General features: G+C 44.9%; 1 protein-coding gene across 1 annotated transcript in view; it reads left to right on the forward strand.

Moving 5' to 3' along the window:
- LOC141258972 (alpha-1,4-N-acetylglucosaminyltransferase-like) overlaps positions 1-9,861 on the forward strand; it is a 233,215-nt gene extending 223,354 nt beyond the window's left edge. Inside the window, exon 3 of the mRNA XM_073674306.1 lies at positions 4,453-9,861. Coding sequence (XP_073530407.1) covers positions 4,453-5,040 — 588 coding nt within the window. The 3' untranslated portion in view covers positions 5,041-9,861. The remainder of the gene's footprint in view (positions 1-4,452) is intronic.
- The last annotated feature ends 6,386 nt before the right edge of the window (positions 9,862-16,247 follow it).

A 16,247-nucleotide genomic window follows, 5' to 3' on the forward strand; every position in this document is an offset into this window, starting at 1 on the left:
AAAATTCTTGTTAAATCCATAGCAAAATCCACATATGACACAGATTTTGTTGGGGATTTGCAACAGATTTCATTATATTTATTACAAAGAGTTCATTCTGCCTTGAAAATCTGCGAGCAATTGAAATCTGCAGCATTCTTATATTTTTGCATGGGGAGTAGTGATGGATGAACACAAAAATTTTCACCGGAAAGGCAGCGTAACTTAAACTCAGTCATGTGTGCCAGACTGCAAAGAGGCAAGACTTCCGTGTCCTTACCAAGAGGACGACTGACCATGCTCTCCTCCTCATCCTCCTCCTCTTCCTCCTCCGCCCTGTCCTCTGGCCATCCACGCTGAACAGACGGTATGACAGTTGTGCAGGTAGTACTGTCTATAGTGCATTAAACTAGCTCCTGCTCCTCCTCCTCCTCTTCCTCATTGTCACCCAATTTACGTTGGAATGAGATGAGGCTGGGCTGAGTAATCACTCTGTATGGTTCCTTACTCCATCTCATTGTGCTCCGCCTGCAATGCATCCTCTATGATTGTGAGCAGAGAGCATTTCAGAAGACAGAGAAGTGGGATGGTGACGCTAATTATGGCGTCATCGCCGCTCACCATCTTGGTGGAGTCCTCAAAGTTTTCGATGATGGTACATATGTCTAACATTCATGTCCACTCCTGAGGTCTTATGTGTGGAGTCTGAACTGAATACCGATGGCCTTGTTGATGCTGATAGTCAACAACTGCTCTCTTCTGCTCACAAATCCTTCCCAAAATCTGCAATGTAGAGTTCCAACAAGTGGGGACACCACACACCAGTTGGTGAGCCAGAAGCTGCAAACGCTGATGAAGCGACTTTCTAAAATGGGCACACAGGCGGCGTACTTTGACAAGCAGATCCGGGTAGGTTTTGAAAAACCGCTGAACCACGAGGTTAAGCACATGGGCCAGGCATGGTACGTGTCTGAGCTCGCCTCGCCTCAGAGCCCCCACCAGGTTCCGGCCATTGTCACACACGACCATGCCTGGCTGTAGGTTCAGCGGTGTCAGACACAGATATGCCTGATCTTTCAGAGCTGTCCACAACTCTTCAGCTTTGTGCGGTTTGTCACCTAAACATATTAGCTTCAGCACTGCCTGTTGCTGCTTGGCTGAGGCAGTGCCGCAGTGCTTCCAGCTTGTGAGTGTTGTGGTCATTTCGGAGATGGATGCTGAAGAGGAGGAGGAGGATGAGGTGCAGGAGCTGTAGAATGTGAGGGCAACCCTGATTGACCTTGGGCTCGCAATCCTCGGCGTCAGAAGGATGTCCCAAGCTCAGACTTGGTCCCTGCTTCCGCTATGTTAATCCAGTGTGCCGTCAGCGAGATGTATCGTCCCTGCCCACAAGCACTTGTCCACGTGTCCGTGATTAGGTGGACTTTCCCAGTAACTGCATTGTTGATGGTACGGCTAATGTTGTGGGACATGTGCTTGTGTAATGTGGGGAAGGCACACCGGGAGAAATAGTGGCGGCTGAGGACCGAGTACTGAGGGAAGGCCGCCACAATCAGGTTGCGGAAAGCTTCCGTCTCCATGAGCCTAAAAGGCAACATTTCGAGTGCAAGCATTCGCAAAATGTGTGAATTCAGTAGTGTGGCCTGTGGTGCGTTAGCTGCGTGTTTGCACTTGCTGGTGGCAGTCAGGCTGCTAGTTTTGCTACTTCTGCTGATTCTGGCCTGGCAGGTGGTGCAAATGGCCTTTTTGGGGTTATCGGCAGAGTCTTTAAAAAACAACCAGACTCGGGAACACCTAACATTTGTACTGGCAACTTCCACCGTGTTGATGTTACGAGGAATGGTTGTCTGCCTTCAGTCTGCCGCCACCACACTGCTTATTCTTGCCTGTTGTGGTGCTACCCCTCCCTCCCCCATGTGCTGCTGTCCTCGCTTTGCATGTCATCTTGCCAGGTTGGGTCAGTGACTTCATCATCCACCACCTCATCTTCCACTTTGGCACCCTTGTCCTCCTCCTGACTTTGTGGGAATTGTGTCTCATAATCATCCACCTCTTGTGACAGTTTCCCACCGTCGCCTTCATGTGACCGTGGCTGCGCAAATATTTGGGCATCGCTACATGCGATCTCCTCTTGCTCTGCTTCAATTGGACTGGGCGAGAGGCCTGAATCTATATGGAAAAGTGAACATCTCTTCAGAGTGTCCAAGTGTGGGACCAGTTGTCTCCGGGCACTCGGCATGGTCGGAGGAAGGAGCATCAGGGTGAGGAATATGCAATCCAGACTCACGACTATTGAGACTTGACCGTGTGGAAGACAGGGTGGTGGTGGTGGTGGTTTCTAAGTGACTTGAAGAATTATCTGCTATCCAACCAATAACCGTTTGACACTGCTCTGGGTTCAATAGTGGTGTTCTGCGGTCCCCTATTAATTGGGACAGGAAGATCGAGAGAGAAGATGTGGGTGTTTGTTGTGGCACAATTCAGCTTTTCCACGGCCTCGGCTTCGTCCTCTGCATGCAGCATCAACATCACATTCACTTCGCCGTCCCTTGCCACGCGCCTTGCCCATTTTAAATGGAGGGCACTATTTTCCACGTTCACTACAAATGGCTGGATTTGAACCTCAGTGATGCGTGTGACGGAAAACCACAGTTTTAAATAGCTGGCATGTATGTTACTATTTTTCACAGCGACCTCATGTCAATAACTGACACACTGCAACAAAATTTAAATGGAGGCCAGAAATGGCTGAATTTGGAGCCCACTTATATGTGAAACGTGTGACGGAAAATCAGTTTTAAATAGCTGGCATGTATGTTACTATTTTTCACAGCAACCTCGTATGAATAACTTCACTGACACACTGCAACAAAATTTAAATGGAGTCCGATATTTTCCACGTTCACTACAAATTTCTGGATTTTTATCGCTGTAATATGGAAAGGATCTGGCTGCATTCTGCAGTGCTAACAAGCTAATGAAGCAGAAAAATTGTATACTCTGGATTGCTTTTTAATCAAATAACCAGGATTAAGTTTAAAAATTTTTTTTCCCTGGCCCCTGATATCTGGGGCTATGTCTACAAATATCGATAAGAACAGCAACAGCAGGTACGGTCAATGGACTCTCTTGCACTATATGCATTGCAGTCTGCCACATACACTGCCTGCCTAATTCCTGTGATCACCACTGAATATATGCAGCTGGATTAGTCCTCAGAAGGACTGTTAGTTGAGATGGATATAAATATATGTTGTGGAATACCTATACTAACTATGAAGACGCAAATCTCTTCCTGATGCAGTAGCAGCTCTCCCTAGTCTGCCTGATTCCTGGGCAGACTGTGACAAGCATGGCGGCGCCCGGTTTTATGTAGATCTGATAATGCTGTGCGTCAAGTCAATCACTGTAACTTCCACAACCAACATGGCTACGGCATTACAGTGCTTGGCAGGCAATCCCTGCATGTTCATTGGCTCTCTAAAGAGCGCCAAACATGCAGGGAGGATACTCGAGGTCCCGTCTGAGCAACCCGGAAATATTCGTCGAGCATCTCAAGCAGTGAGATGTTCGGGCCAGTACCGAGCAGTGGTGAGCACGTTCGCTCATTACTACTCTTCACTCATTGAATTTAGCAGATATGTTGGCATTGCAGTATAGCATATATATATTCTCTTTTGTTATGAGGGTCACGTATCATGTATTTAGACTTAGTTTCTTTAAAATGGTTGTATATTAAAGGGGTGGTCTCAAGTTCCCATTTCCAAGAGCGCATCCATCCCTGTCCTCCTAATTTCAAGCTTGCTAGGGGGTGGTGTGGTCCTGAAGAGAGACAGTTTAGGCCTGCAGAATGACCTGAACTGTCTGCTTTGCGATACTGAAAGCAAAGACAGCTTTTTCTCTGCAACTACCCAGATCCGGATGTATGGCCAGCTTCCATGGGACCAAGCATGCTCTACAGCAAACAGCTTGTAAGTTCATGTTCTATTCTTTGAAAGCCTGCCAACTCTGAGATGGCCTCCATTCCCAAGAACAAAGAGGAATTTTAACAAGAGGTAAATTGTAAAGTTGATTGTTTACAGAAGGAGTTTGCAATTTTACTCATTTATTAAGATGAGATAAAGTGTTTATTATGAGGACTTTAGTGTAGAGAAGAAACTGTATTCACATGTCCTTGAGGGGGAAACTTCTGAAAACAATTCATTAGAAAGCTCCAAAGTCTGTCTCACCTCATACTTGCATCAAAATAAAAAATAATATGTCAGAATTTAAAAAAAAAATCTCCAAGATGGATATAGGGGGGACTAAAGGCACTCATAATTCATTTATCGAGGTAAAATGACCGTACAATTACTACTCCCACTAAACAACAAGCTGAAATTTCAGATGATTTGGATGCAAAAAATGAAAAATAAAACAACACCTTTTCACTTTATTTTATTCTTCAATAAATTTCATGTTTTTTATCCATAGATAGACCCCACACGAGAAGTTTACTGGACTCATGTTAAATCAGATGCTTGCAGATTTGCCATGATGTGGAAGTATGGAGGCATTTACATGGATACTGATGTCATCTCAATTCAACCAATTCTTGAAGACAATTTTCTTGCTGCAGAAACCTTAACAAAAACAAGCAGTAGTGTTTTTGGTCTCTCTCCACGTCATAAATTATCATGGGAGTTTATGGAAAACTTTGTGCAGAATTATAGAGGAGAAGTATGGGCACATCAAGGACCTGGAGTTTTCACACGTGTTGTGAATAAGCATTGTGGTGTTCCCAATTTTACATCCGTGGATCATGTTAAGTGTGCCAATGTCTCTTACTTTCATCCTGAACGATTTTATCCCATTTCTTTTCCATCATGGCAAAGATACTTTGAGGTTTGGGAACATTTTCCAGCTTTTAATAATTCTTATGCTCTTCACCTTTGGAACTTCATGAATAAGGAAAAAAAAAATATGGTAGTTGGAAGTAACACATTGGTGGAACATCTCTATCAACAATATTGTCCCTCCACATATGAAGGAGTTTTAAAGCATAAAACAACTATTTTCTAGAGAACAATACCTAATGAACAGAGTACTTTAAACAAAAAAAGTAAAGATGCTTTTAAAATGTAATTAAATACATTTTAAAGTGTAAAAAGCGTTTTTTTCGAAAGGTTGAAAACTAACAAACTTTGTAATACATCTTATCACAGAAATTTACTTCTTTCTCTTCTTGGACTGATTTTTACTTCTCAATATTTTAATTCACAGTTCATTTCTGTTTTCCGGAATTAAAGATTTTCGCATTACTGAGATAGGAGATGGCATTTGGTGCTCCTAAAGTTTTATGCAGAGAAGAGGGAGGAAAGGCAATAGGAAGACATAGACTATCTTCTGTATGTTCTCCTGAAGTGTTTTATCTTAAAACAATGGGGCCAATTTATTAAGATGTTTATGTCAGAATTCTGGTATAAAACACTTTAATAAGTTACAATATTTTTGCCCAATTCATGAAAATGTGTGCGATTTTAACAGCATAACTTACTCCAGAAATGTACTCCAGTCTCTGACTAGAGAACATTTCTGGCAGCAAGGCATGCAAGTTAAGAGATGTGCCTAATTCATGAAATGGTATGCACGTCCTAATGAATTATGTGCCTCATACTCCAGCTGGCCCATTCGTTAAAACAGGCATGCTGAAATTTCAATCTTAATGAATCGGCTTCTTTTCTTTTTAAAATCTTTTTATTAACTTTTTCTAAAGGAAAAGAGTACAACAAAACATTATCATTGTAATAATGAAACATCATCTATAGGTAATCAGTATATAGCGCAGATACACATAACAGACATTTTTAATAACTGATTGTTATTCTTTTATAATGATATATATAAATAGATGTAACAAAGAAAGCAACAAGAAAGAGAAACAGTTGAGGGGGGAGGGGTAAAATATGGACAGGGAGGAGGGGGATAGGGAGGAAGATTTAAAAAAGGGATTATATCATAGAACAGGATTATTAGGTTTTCAGATTTATGTTGGTAGGAGTATAAATAGGGAAGCCATCATAGGGTGGCAGATCAGTAGTGGTGTGAGTTCTAGGGAGCTGTTCAGAAGAATAGTTCGGGACAGTTCAGAAGAACAGTCCGGGAGCAGAGTCTCATTAGGAGATCTGCTCCACAAGTAGGGCCCGGGGTCAGAGGCCCAGGAGCAGAGCAGGGAGTAGGCTCCGTTCTAAGAAAGGATCCCAGGGGTTACGGCGCATGCAGGACGGCACCCGTACGCCCCGCATCTGTCAGAAGACAGAGGGATCGCAGCCGCATTCTAGTCCCCTGAGAGTCAAGCAAGTCTGTGTAACCCCGACGGACAGGAGGGACTTCAGAGTACCCAAACAGGACTGGGAGTGGGCAGTGCAGAGCAGGAGGGAGAAGGACCTAGTGTGAAGACGGTCAAATAGGAACACAAGTGGGGTTCTGCCAGGTATCCCCAAGCTGCCTAAGGAAGGATTGAACCCCTGCCCGGTGAATGCAGCGCGACACGGGAGGCCTGCACCTGTACAGTGCACCTGTGGACTGTCTGAAGAATTGTGAGTAAAATCTTGGATGACTTCACTGTACTGAATCCGTCCATTCTTTCATCGGTGCCATTGTTCCCATAGCACTACAACGCCCAGCGCAACCCACTCTCCATCACTTCACTGCCCTGAGGCCTGCTCCACCTGTGGGGAGCTGTCCCATCACAAGCTTCCCTAACATCTGCCTCAGAGGACTGTTGCAGCGCTGGTGATCCTCACCAGACACCACAGGTGGCGTCACAAACTTTCTAAAAATAAACCCCCCTTTTGCACTGACCACCCTCGGTCATGGACCGGGCCAGCCACCGTGATATCCCCCGGTAACCAGAGGCCCGGCTGCTGAGTACCCCACGGCCCTGGGGGCACGTCATGTTTTGGCGTCACGAACAGGATGCGTGACCAACCCGTACTGGCGGGTGAAGTGTGTCTAAAGAACTGAGTTATGTTACTGAATGTGGCGTCCGCCCCAGAAGAACGGGCGCCATTATGTGCGTGTTAAAAAACAACAAAATGGAACCTCCCATCGTGGGCCGGGTCACCGAATGGCGCCAAAAGCATACCCTGCCCCTTGCAACAGTGACTGTCCGCATAGAAGTGTCCGTCAAGGCAGGGAGGCCATCACAGGGAGTGACCGCCAGCAGATGGCCATGGGACCACCCCCGAAAGAAGAGAGGAGGCGGAGAGAAGGAATAGAGACAAGGTGTGGCCTTAATCAGTCTAGCCAGACAGCACCTGGCAGCCAGAATGGAAGGAAGAAAAAACCCAGCCTCCACCTCTGGCCTGCCGCAGCATCAAGCGACCCCCCTCACCATAGAGGGGGAAGTGGAGAAATTGTCCCCAGAGGACGTGGAGTTCCTCCAGAGCGAGGTCCTCAAGCTGGGCCAACAGGTGGAACAAGCCCAGCAAGCAGCGGTCGCAAGGTGGAGAAGCGAGCTGCTGGAAAAGTTGGCGGCAAAACGGAAAGTGACACCGAATGCCGGCAGCCGTACCCCAGCCCCGGCGGAGCCCGCGGAGAACCAGGAGGCCGTATGGAGTACAGGAGCAGGTAGGAGAGAATCCCCAGTCCAGGGCGCTGCCAGCGCCGACCTGCTCCTGGGCCTCTTCCCCCAGCCCTTGCCGTATGCTGCCGTACCCTGGCTGGAACAGCTGTGCAGCCCAGAACCTCTGGCCCCGGGCACGGAACCAGAGGATCCCCCATCTAGCGCCTTCCCGGAACCTCCACCTCCGGGCGCTGCAACGGCAGACCTCCTATATAGTGCACATCTGGAACCTCGACTCCCGGGCACTGAAGCTGAGGGCCTACTGCTGGAAACCCTCCCACCGCCTCCACCTCCAGCACCCGAGTGGGTGTGCGGCACGCCGGCCTTCGACTGGCCTGCCTGGATGGAGGACCAGCAGCCGTATCTGCTACTCCCGACACAAGCGCTCCCGGTTGCTTATACCAGCGGAGTGGAGTTACACTGGGACAACCGGGGGGGGGGACCTGATGGGGTTCCCGCGGGAGACCGAGGGCGAAGCATTACAAAGGCAGGAGTTCTGCAATCGGGAGCTCCGGCAACTTGAGAAGGAGCGACGCACGCGGGTGGCGCACAGTGAGCGACTGGAGGCCCGAGATAAGGCCGCCAAGGCGCAGGTCTGCCAGGCGGAGTCAGCCCACCCCAGCCCCCGCGAGGAAGGCCTCAAAGTGAAATTCAATCTGAAGGCTGGGTGGGGCTTTATCCGCAGTCCCGATTTTGAGAGGGACATATTTGTCAACTGGCGGGATGTGGAGACCGAGTTGGAAGAAGGCCATCCCAACCGGAACCTGTATCCGGGAGACCGCGTCACATTCACCCGGCACCATGGTGAATGTGGCTGGTACGCCCTGCATGTGTATCGTGTCAGTGAGGACACACCCCTGCAGGAAGTCCCTCGTGACCCGGCTGGGTCAGGAAAGAATGACGAGTACCCCAGGCGGGGTCCCCACTATTGAGCCAGCAAGTGGGACTGAACACTGCTTATGTAGTTGCCCGAGAGGGTATAGTTGAACGTTTGATAATAATGGTTTGAGTGTGCGTTTCTATCATTACCCGTCAGGGTATACAGGCTGGGGACTGTGAACAGCCAGACGTTAAAGTTGTAAATAGTTGTGCACTTCGTAAAGTGCACCCTATTTGTTTTATAGTAATGACCATGATCACAGAACAAAAACCCGTTTGGCGTGGCGGAAGCCGTGGTCCGACTTAGGATCACTCATGCCCTGCAGCCATGCCCAGGGCCTACGTTGAGGGTTTGTGGACGGGTCCCTCATGCTGCTACCTGTTGCACTTATTGAAGAAGAAAGATGTTATTTAAGAAAGTTTTATTATGTTTCTAAAAAAATGTAACCTGCAACTTTAAAGCGATGTGCCTCCCATAAAGGGAAGAAATATTTTAATAATCTTATATGCGGATGCATCTTAAAATTTTGCATGTCAAATATCCCTGTTTTGCATTGTTCCATCCCGCGGACGTGCTGTGTTTTGCCGGGGGAAAATGTGGCGCCCATGAGGGTTCAGTCACCACAGAGGTACTGCACCTCACCCAGAGGTGTGGTGTCTCCCTTCTCTCAGGTAAGATGGGAGTGCTGCACGGAACCCCAAACACCTGCATCCAACACTACACTGCTCCAGGCCGGCTGGAGGAGCAACATGCAGAGCGCAGCTGCTGAGCCTTGACCCTGGCTGGAGTGGGGGGAACCCAAAGATAGGGGGAAACAGTAGTGGGTGTGGGTGGAGGAAGTAGTTAGAGGAAGCACTTTGGTAGGAGTATAAATAGGGAAGCCATCATAGGGTGGCAGATCAGTAGTGGTGTGAGTTCTAGAGAGCTGTTCAGAAGAATAGCTCGGGACAGTTCAGAAGAACAGTCCGGGAGCAGAGTCTTATTAGGAGATCTGCTCCACAAGTGTCAGAGGCCCAGGAAGGGAGCAGGGAGTAGGCTCCGTTCTAAGAAAGGATCGCAGAGGGTACGGCGCATGCAGGACGGCACCCGTACGCCCCACATCTGTCAGAAGACAGAGGGATTGCAGCCGCATTCTAGTCCCCTGAGGGTCAAGCAAGTCTGTGTAACTCCGACTGACAGGAGGAACTTCAGAGTACCCGAACAGGACTGAGAGTGGGCAGTGCAGAGCAGGAGGGAGAAGGACCTAGTGTGAAGACGGTCAAATAGGAACACAAGAAAGTGGGGTTCTGCCAGGTATCCCCAAGCTGCCTGAGGAAGGATTGAACCCCTGCTCGGTGAAGGCAGCGCGACGCGGGAGGCCTGCACCTGTACAGTGCACCTGTGGACTGTCTGAAGAATTGTGAGTAAAATCTTGGATGACTGCACTGTACTGCCTCCGTCCATTCTTTCAAACCGCACCATTGTTCCCCCTACACTACAACGCCCAGCGCAATCCACTCTCTATCACTTCACTGCCCTGAGGCCTGCTCCACCTGTGGGGAGCCGTCCCATCACAAGCTGCCCTAACATCTGCCTCAGAGGACTGTTGCAGTGCTGGTGATCCTCACCAGACACTACAGATGGCGTCACGAACTTTCTAAAAATAAACCCCCCTTTTGCACTGACCACCCTGGGTCACGGACCAGGCCAGCCACTGTGATATTCCCCGGCAACCAGAGGCCCGGCTGCCGAGTACCCCACGGCCCTGGGGGCGTGTCACCTAGTTAAGAGCATTTTTGAAAGAAGCGGCGCCATGGGGCCATATCGCCGTGAAGAGAGAGTGTTTCCTAATTTCCCAGGCTGTTAATTCCTCCAGTCTATATATCTGCTCCACCTTCTGTTTCCACTGGTCCAACTAAGGGGATGGCTTGATTTCCACATTGTGGGTACTAACAGTCTAGCAGAACATGCCTTAGTAGAGAGATTTCTTTTCTGGAGAGGTCATCTGGAAACAGATGGAGCAAACATATCTCCGTCAGAACAGGTAAATTAATCTTAAGGACCTGCGAGACAACCTTGAGGACATTTATCCAGTATTTTTGGATAATGTTACAGGACCACCAGAGATGAAAATACGTGCCTGGTTCAAAGAGGTATGTCCAACATCTGTGGTCATATGAATTATCAAATTTGTTGAGCTTGATCGGCGTCATGTGCCATGTAGTGAGGATTTTGTAACCACTCTTGTAATCTGACACATTTAGATGAAAGTTTGGGGGCAAGAAGAAATTTTTTGGTTTCTATCTCAGAGAATGTTTTACACATATCTTTTTCCCATTTCATAATAAAGGGGTGTTTTTTTGGTACATTTAGGGAGGTTATCTGTTTGTAGGAAGTAGCTACAATCTTTTTTTGTGGCTTAACTTGGGTTAGTAGTGCTTCAAACAATGTAATTTGTCTGTTAAAATTCCCTTTTAGGATGATATGTTTGTATTGTGATAAAAAACGGTGGTACAGAAGGGGGTTAAGATTCTCGACGTTCAGTTTTTCACTTATTTCTTGAGTCGAGGGTATCAGTCCCGTGTCCGTTAGGGTATGTAGCATGGAATCGGACTTTCGTATTGTTTGGGGTATTGTTTCGTTCAGTTCTGGTGTGTTAGATTGGAAAAGATCTCTGATTCGCATCAGCGGTGAGGGGAAGGGAGCACATGTTTCTCTATTGTGTTTTAATGACCAAATTTTTTGTGTGACTGGAGTGAAGGGGTTCGATAGTTGTAAATTAAGAGACTTTTCTGGTTCGGAGAATATAATTTGTCTTAGAGGAAAGGAGACATTTTCCTCCTCTATTTGGACCCACAGCTTGTTTTCTGGGCTCCTCATCCAATCCACTATTCTTTGCAAGTGTATGGCTTGTTGATAGTATAATGGGGATGGAAAATCGATGCCTCCATTTTGATGGGATAAAATAAGCACCTGCTGTGAGATTCTGGGTTTTTTCTTGTTCCAGATAAATTGTGAAAGAATTCTTCTAGATTCCCTAAAAAAGGAGCCTCGTAGATGTATGGGGAGAGACTGTAATAAGTACGTGATTTTTGGCCATATTATGCATTTCATAAGGTTTTTTCTACCCAACCAGGACATATAGGGAGCATTCCATGAGGACAATTGTTCAGAAATTTTAGATAGTAAGGGTGGAAAATTGTTTTTGTATAGATCCTTAAAGTTGGGATAGATTACAATACTTAGAAATCGGATTGAAGAAGACCAATTGAGAGGGTAATTTTGAGTTATTTTTGTTTTCATATTTTTTTTAGGTTAATATCTAAGGCTTGGGACTTGTCCATATTAATTTTGAAGTTGGATATATCTCTAAACCTATCCAGTATATTAAATATGATTGGCATGGCTTTTTGAGGATTGGTTATAAACAGAAGCAGGTCGTCTGCGTAAGCCGCAGTTTTATGTTCCTTTCCCCCACATTTTACACCTTCAAATCTTACCTCCTCTCTTAATTTATGTAACAGAATTTCCGTTGTGAGAATAAAGAGAAGGGGCGAAAGGGGGAAACCTTGACGGATGCCATTGGTGATGTTTAGTGATGGGGATAGCGAACCATTGACTAGGATCCTTGCAGACGGGCCCGATACATTGAAAAAACAGCAGCGATAAACTGCTCAGGAAAATGAAAAGATTTCATAGCCTCTTGAATAAATATCCAATCAACTCTATCAAAAGCCTTTTCGGCGTCCGTACTAAGTAGCATAAGTGGTGTGGAAGTGGACTGCGCATAGTGCATAAGCTGGATAGTTTTATAGATATTGTCTTTGCCTTCCCTGTTGGGTACAAAACCCACCTGATTAGGGTGAATAATATAAGGTAGAATTTTCCTTTACCTTGAAGCTAATATTTTTGCGTATAGTTTGAGATCAATATTGAGGAGAGAAATGGGTCTATAATTACTACAGTACAGACCAAAAGTTTGGACACACCTTCGCATTTAAAGATTTTTCTGTATTTTCATGACTATGAAAATTGTACATTCACACTGAAGTCATCAAAACTATGAATTAACACATGTGGAATTATATACTTAACAAAAAAGTGTGAAACAACTGAAAATATGTCTTATAGTCTAGGTTGCATAGTTACATAGTTACATAGTTTATAAGGCCGAAAAAAGACTAGCGTCCATCCAGTTCAGCCTATTTCTTGTGCACTGCAGCTATTCCGCAGCGTTGATCCAGGGGAAGGCAAAAAAAAACCCATGCGGTATAGGCCAATTTACATCATTGAGGAAAAATTCACTTCCCGACACCAATCTGGCAGTCAGATTAAATCCCTGGATTAATTAATTAAGCATAAAATGTAATTTTATTGTTCTCAAGAAAGGCGTCCAGGCCTCTCTTGAACTCTTTAAGTGAGTTGGACATCACCACTTCCTCTCCCAGAGAGTTCCAGAGTTTCACGGCTCTGACTGTAAAGAATCCCCTTCTATGCTGGTGCAGGAACCTCCTTTCCTCCAGACGCATAGTGTGCCCCCTCGTCTTTGTCACCATCCTTGGTATAAACAGGTCATGGGAGAGATCTCTGTACTGCCCCCTGATGTATTTATACATGTTTATGAGGTCTCCCCTAAGCCTTCTCTTTTCCAACGTAAATAGGCCAAATTTTGACAACCTCCCTGGGTATTCTAGTCCCTCCATTCCCTTTATTACCTTAGTCGCCCTCCTTTGTACCCTCTCTAGCTCCAATATGTCTTTCCTGAGCACCGGAGCCTAGAACTGTGCACAATATTCTAAGTGCGGCCTTACCAGCGCTTTATACAAAGGAAGAACAAAGTAGCCACCTTTTGCTTTGATGACTGCTTTGCACACTCTTGGCATTCTCTTTAAATGAGAAGGTGTGTCCAAACTTTTGGTCTGTACTGTACATAAAGAAGGATCCTTATTTTCTTTTGGGATTATTGTGATGGTAGCTGCCAGGGTTTGAGTGTGTAGCGGGGTGCCTACCAATGCTTCATTATATAATTTTGTCAAGCAAGGTAGTCATTTTTCCTTACATGTCTCATAATAAAAGGGGGTGAGGCCATCGGGTCCCGGACATTTATTTTTTGGGGATGAAGATATGGCTTCTAATATCTCTTGTTCTGAGATGGGTGTGTTTAAGGTTTTAGTTTGATCCTCTGAGAGAGTGGGGACAGAGATGTTTTTCAGAAAGGAGGCTATGTTCTGTTTTTTTGAACTGTTGTTAGAGTCTGGAGACTTGGGGCCAAGATTATATAATCCTTCATAGAACTACAGTATTTATACTCAAGGGCTATATCTTTTGTTTTATATAAGGTGACATTTGTACTGTTCTTCATTCGGTTGATAAAGGATCTTATCTTATTGCGTTTTAGTTGGGCTGTCATAAACTTAGTAGGTTTATCTCCATGAGCATAATATTTGAATTTTGTATGAAGATAGTTTTTTGCAGATTGCATGTTCAGGAGGTTGCATAATTTTGTTCGTAATGCTGTTAACTGGGAAAGGCGATCAGGGTCTAGATTCTTTTTAGGTAATGTTTCTAATTTATTCATTTCTTCTAATAAAGATGATGCTTCTTTTTCTTTTTCTTTTCTTTGGTAAGCAGATATTGCTATGATCTCTCCACGTATATATGGTTTGCGACCTTCTCAGAGGGTCTGGGACGAGACTTCTCCATTGTCATTATGCCGAAAATATTCAGACAGTTTGTCTTTTATCCTGGTTAGATTTTTGTCGGACTTTAAAATAATATCATTCAATCTCCAAATATTTTCTGTTTTTGAGATAGAGGGGATAGTGAACGTAATCTCAATCGGAGAGTGGTCCGAGAATATATGGGTTTTAATTTTTGGGTTTATACAGTACTTTGTATATGGTGTTTGGAGCATTAGATAATCTATCCTTTGGTATGTTTCATGAGGGGCCGAGAAATGTGTGTAATCTCACTCTGTGGGGTGCGCTAATCTCCAGACGTCAAGCAGTTGGGCAGCTTGTAGTTGTTTTTTAAGTTTGATAAGTGCTTTACGTGATATAACAGATTTACCTGTAGAAGTGTCTATTTCAGGCTCTAGTGCAACGTTGAAATCTCCTCCAAGAATTACCATTCCCTCTGCAAACTCTATGAGAAGTTCCAAAGTGGCGATCAGCCAGGAGATTTGATTTGTATTTGGTGCATATATATTACCTAACGTGACACGTGTGTTCCCTAAGAGCCCCTTGACAAAAATGATTCTGCCCTCTTCATTTGCATACCTATCTGTCAATGTGAAGGGTGTTTGTGAATTTATGCCAATACTTACTCCCTTTGAATTCCCAGATGGAGATGGACTATGAAACCAGGGGGAGAAGAAAGTTCTGGATAGATTAGGAATATGTAATTTCCTGAAATGTGTTTCCTGTAGGAGACAAATGTCAATTCCTTCCTTTTTTAAATATTTAAGAATCTGTCCTCTTTTTGAGGGGGAGTTTAATCCTCTAACATTGTATGATATGAGTTTGACATGGGCCATGTTGGGGGGAGGGGATTGTAAGAACAGCATTTATTAGTACACTCACTGATACTGAAGAACTGAAAGAGTTTAATCTGATGACTCCGTTAACCCATATTGGTAGACAGTAGGGGTAAGGGTGGAAATTGGGACAGGAAAACCTTTTGATGGGGGGGACGACATAGAATTGGTTAAGAAGTTAGCTAGGTATATGAGAGCAAGATACATATATGGACTCAACAGGCGTCCCATCATGTAATCAAGTATCATTTAAAGATTGGTGAACCAAAGGTAACATTATTTGGTAGAGTTCTGCTTAATACAAAGATAAAGACTACAGGGGAAGAGGGGGTTTTCTAAGAAAACCTTCTCCTCTGTCTTTTGGTCCTGCACCTCGTTAAGACCATTATGAAGAAAAAAAAGAGAAAAGAACATGTAAAAACCGAGGTAAGGTAAAAAAGACTGAACAACTTCTTCAGTGTAGAGACTGCACACAATTAGAGTGAGAACTAATTAAAGTTATTATACGAATATTTAACAGGAAACAGTGAGAGAATTTGAAGTGCAAACCCTTACGGTGTGAGTCCAAATGTCTCTACTAATGAGAAGGCAGAAATATAGACCAAGCACATACAATGTAAGGATACATGAGTTCAGGTTTGGTCCCGAATTATCCGTTTAGGTGTGAGTTTGCCAACTTTTTTCTTTTGTCTTCCCATTTTGTTTGAAGGGACCATTTCCCATGGTGTTGGTGGAGTAATCGGCAAAGTGGTAGTTAAGTCCTGAACAGTAGACCAATCTTCTATTTGCAGATCTGAGAGGTCAATTATGATCAAGACTGATTGGAGATCATGTTTAGTGCGAATTTGGTGCCTTTGGCCTTCAAATGTGAAGGCAATCCCAAAAGGAAAGAGCCATGAATAGATGATCTTTTTTTCTCTTAGCTTCTCAGTGAACGGTTTAAAGATCCTCCTTTTTTGTAAGGTATGAGGGGAAATGTCCTGGAAGATATTTATTCTAGAATCTTCAAAGAATAACCTTTCATTGTTTCTGGCTTTTTTGAGAATGTCCTCCTTGGTTCTAAAGTTCAATAATCGGCAGATAATGTCTCTGGGTGGCTCTGTGGATTTTGGTTTTATTCTAAGTGCCCTGTGTGCTCTTTCAATAGTAATTTCGCCTTGGCAGTTGACTCCTAAAATTGAGATGAACAGGTTTTTAACTGTGGCGATTAGGGATTCCGTTGGAACCGATTCTGGCATACCTCTGATTCTTAGTTTATTACGGCGACT

The sequence above is a fragment of the Phyllobates terribilis genome, unplaced genomic scaffold (assembly GCF_046119375.1).
Source record: "Phyllobates terribilis strain yellow unplaced genomic scaffold, ASM4611937v1 Scaffold_3__8_contigs__length_932513732, whole genome shotgun sequence".
NCBI classification, from domain to species: domain Eukaryota; kingdom Metazoa; phylum Chordata; class Amphibia; order Anura; family Dendrobatidae; genus Phyllobates; species Phyllobates terribilis.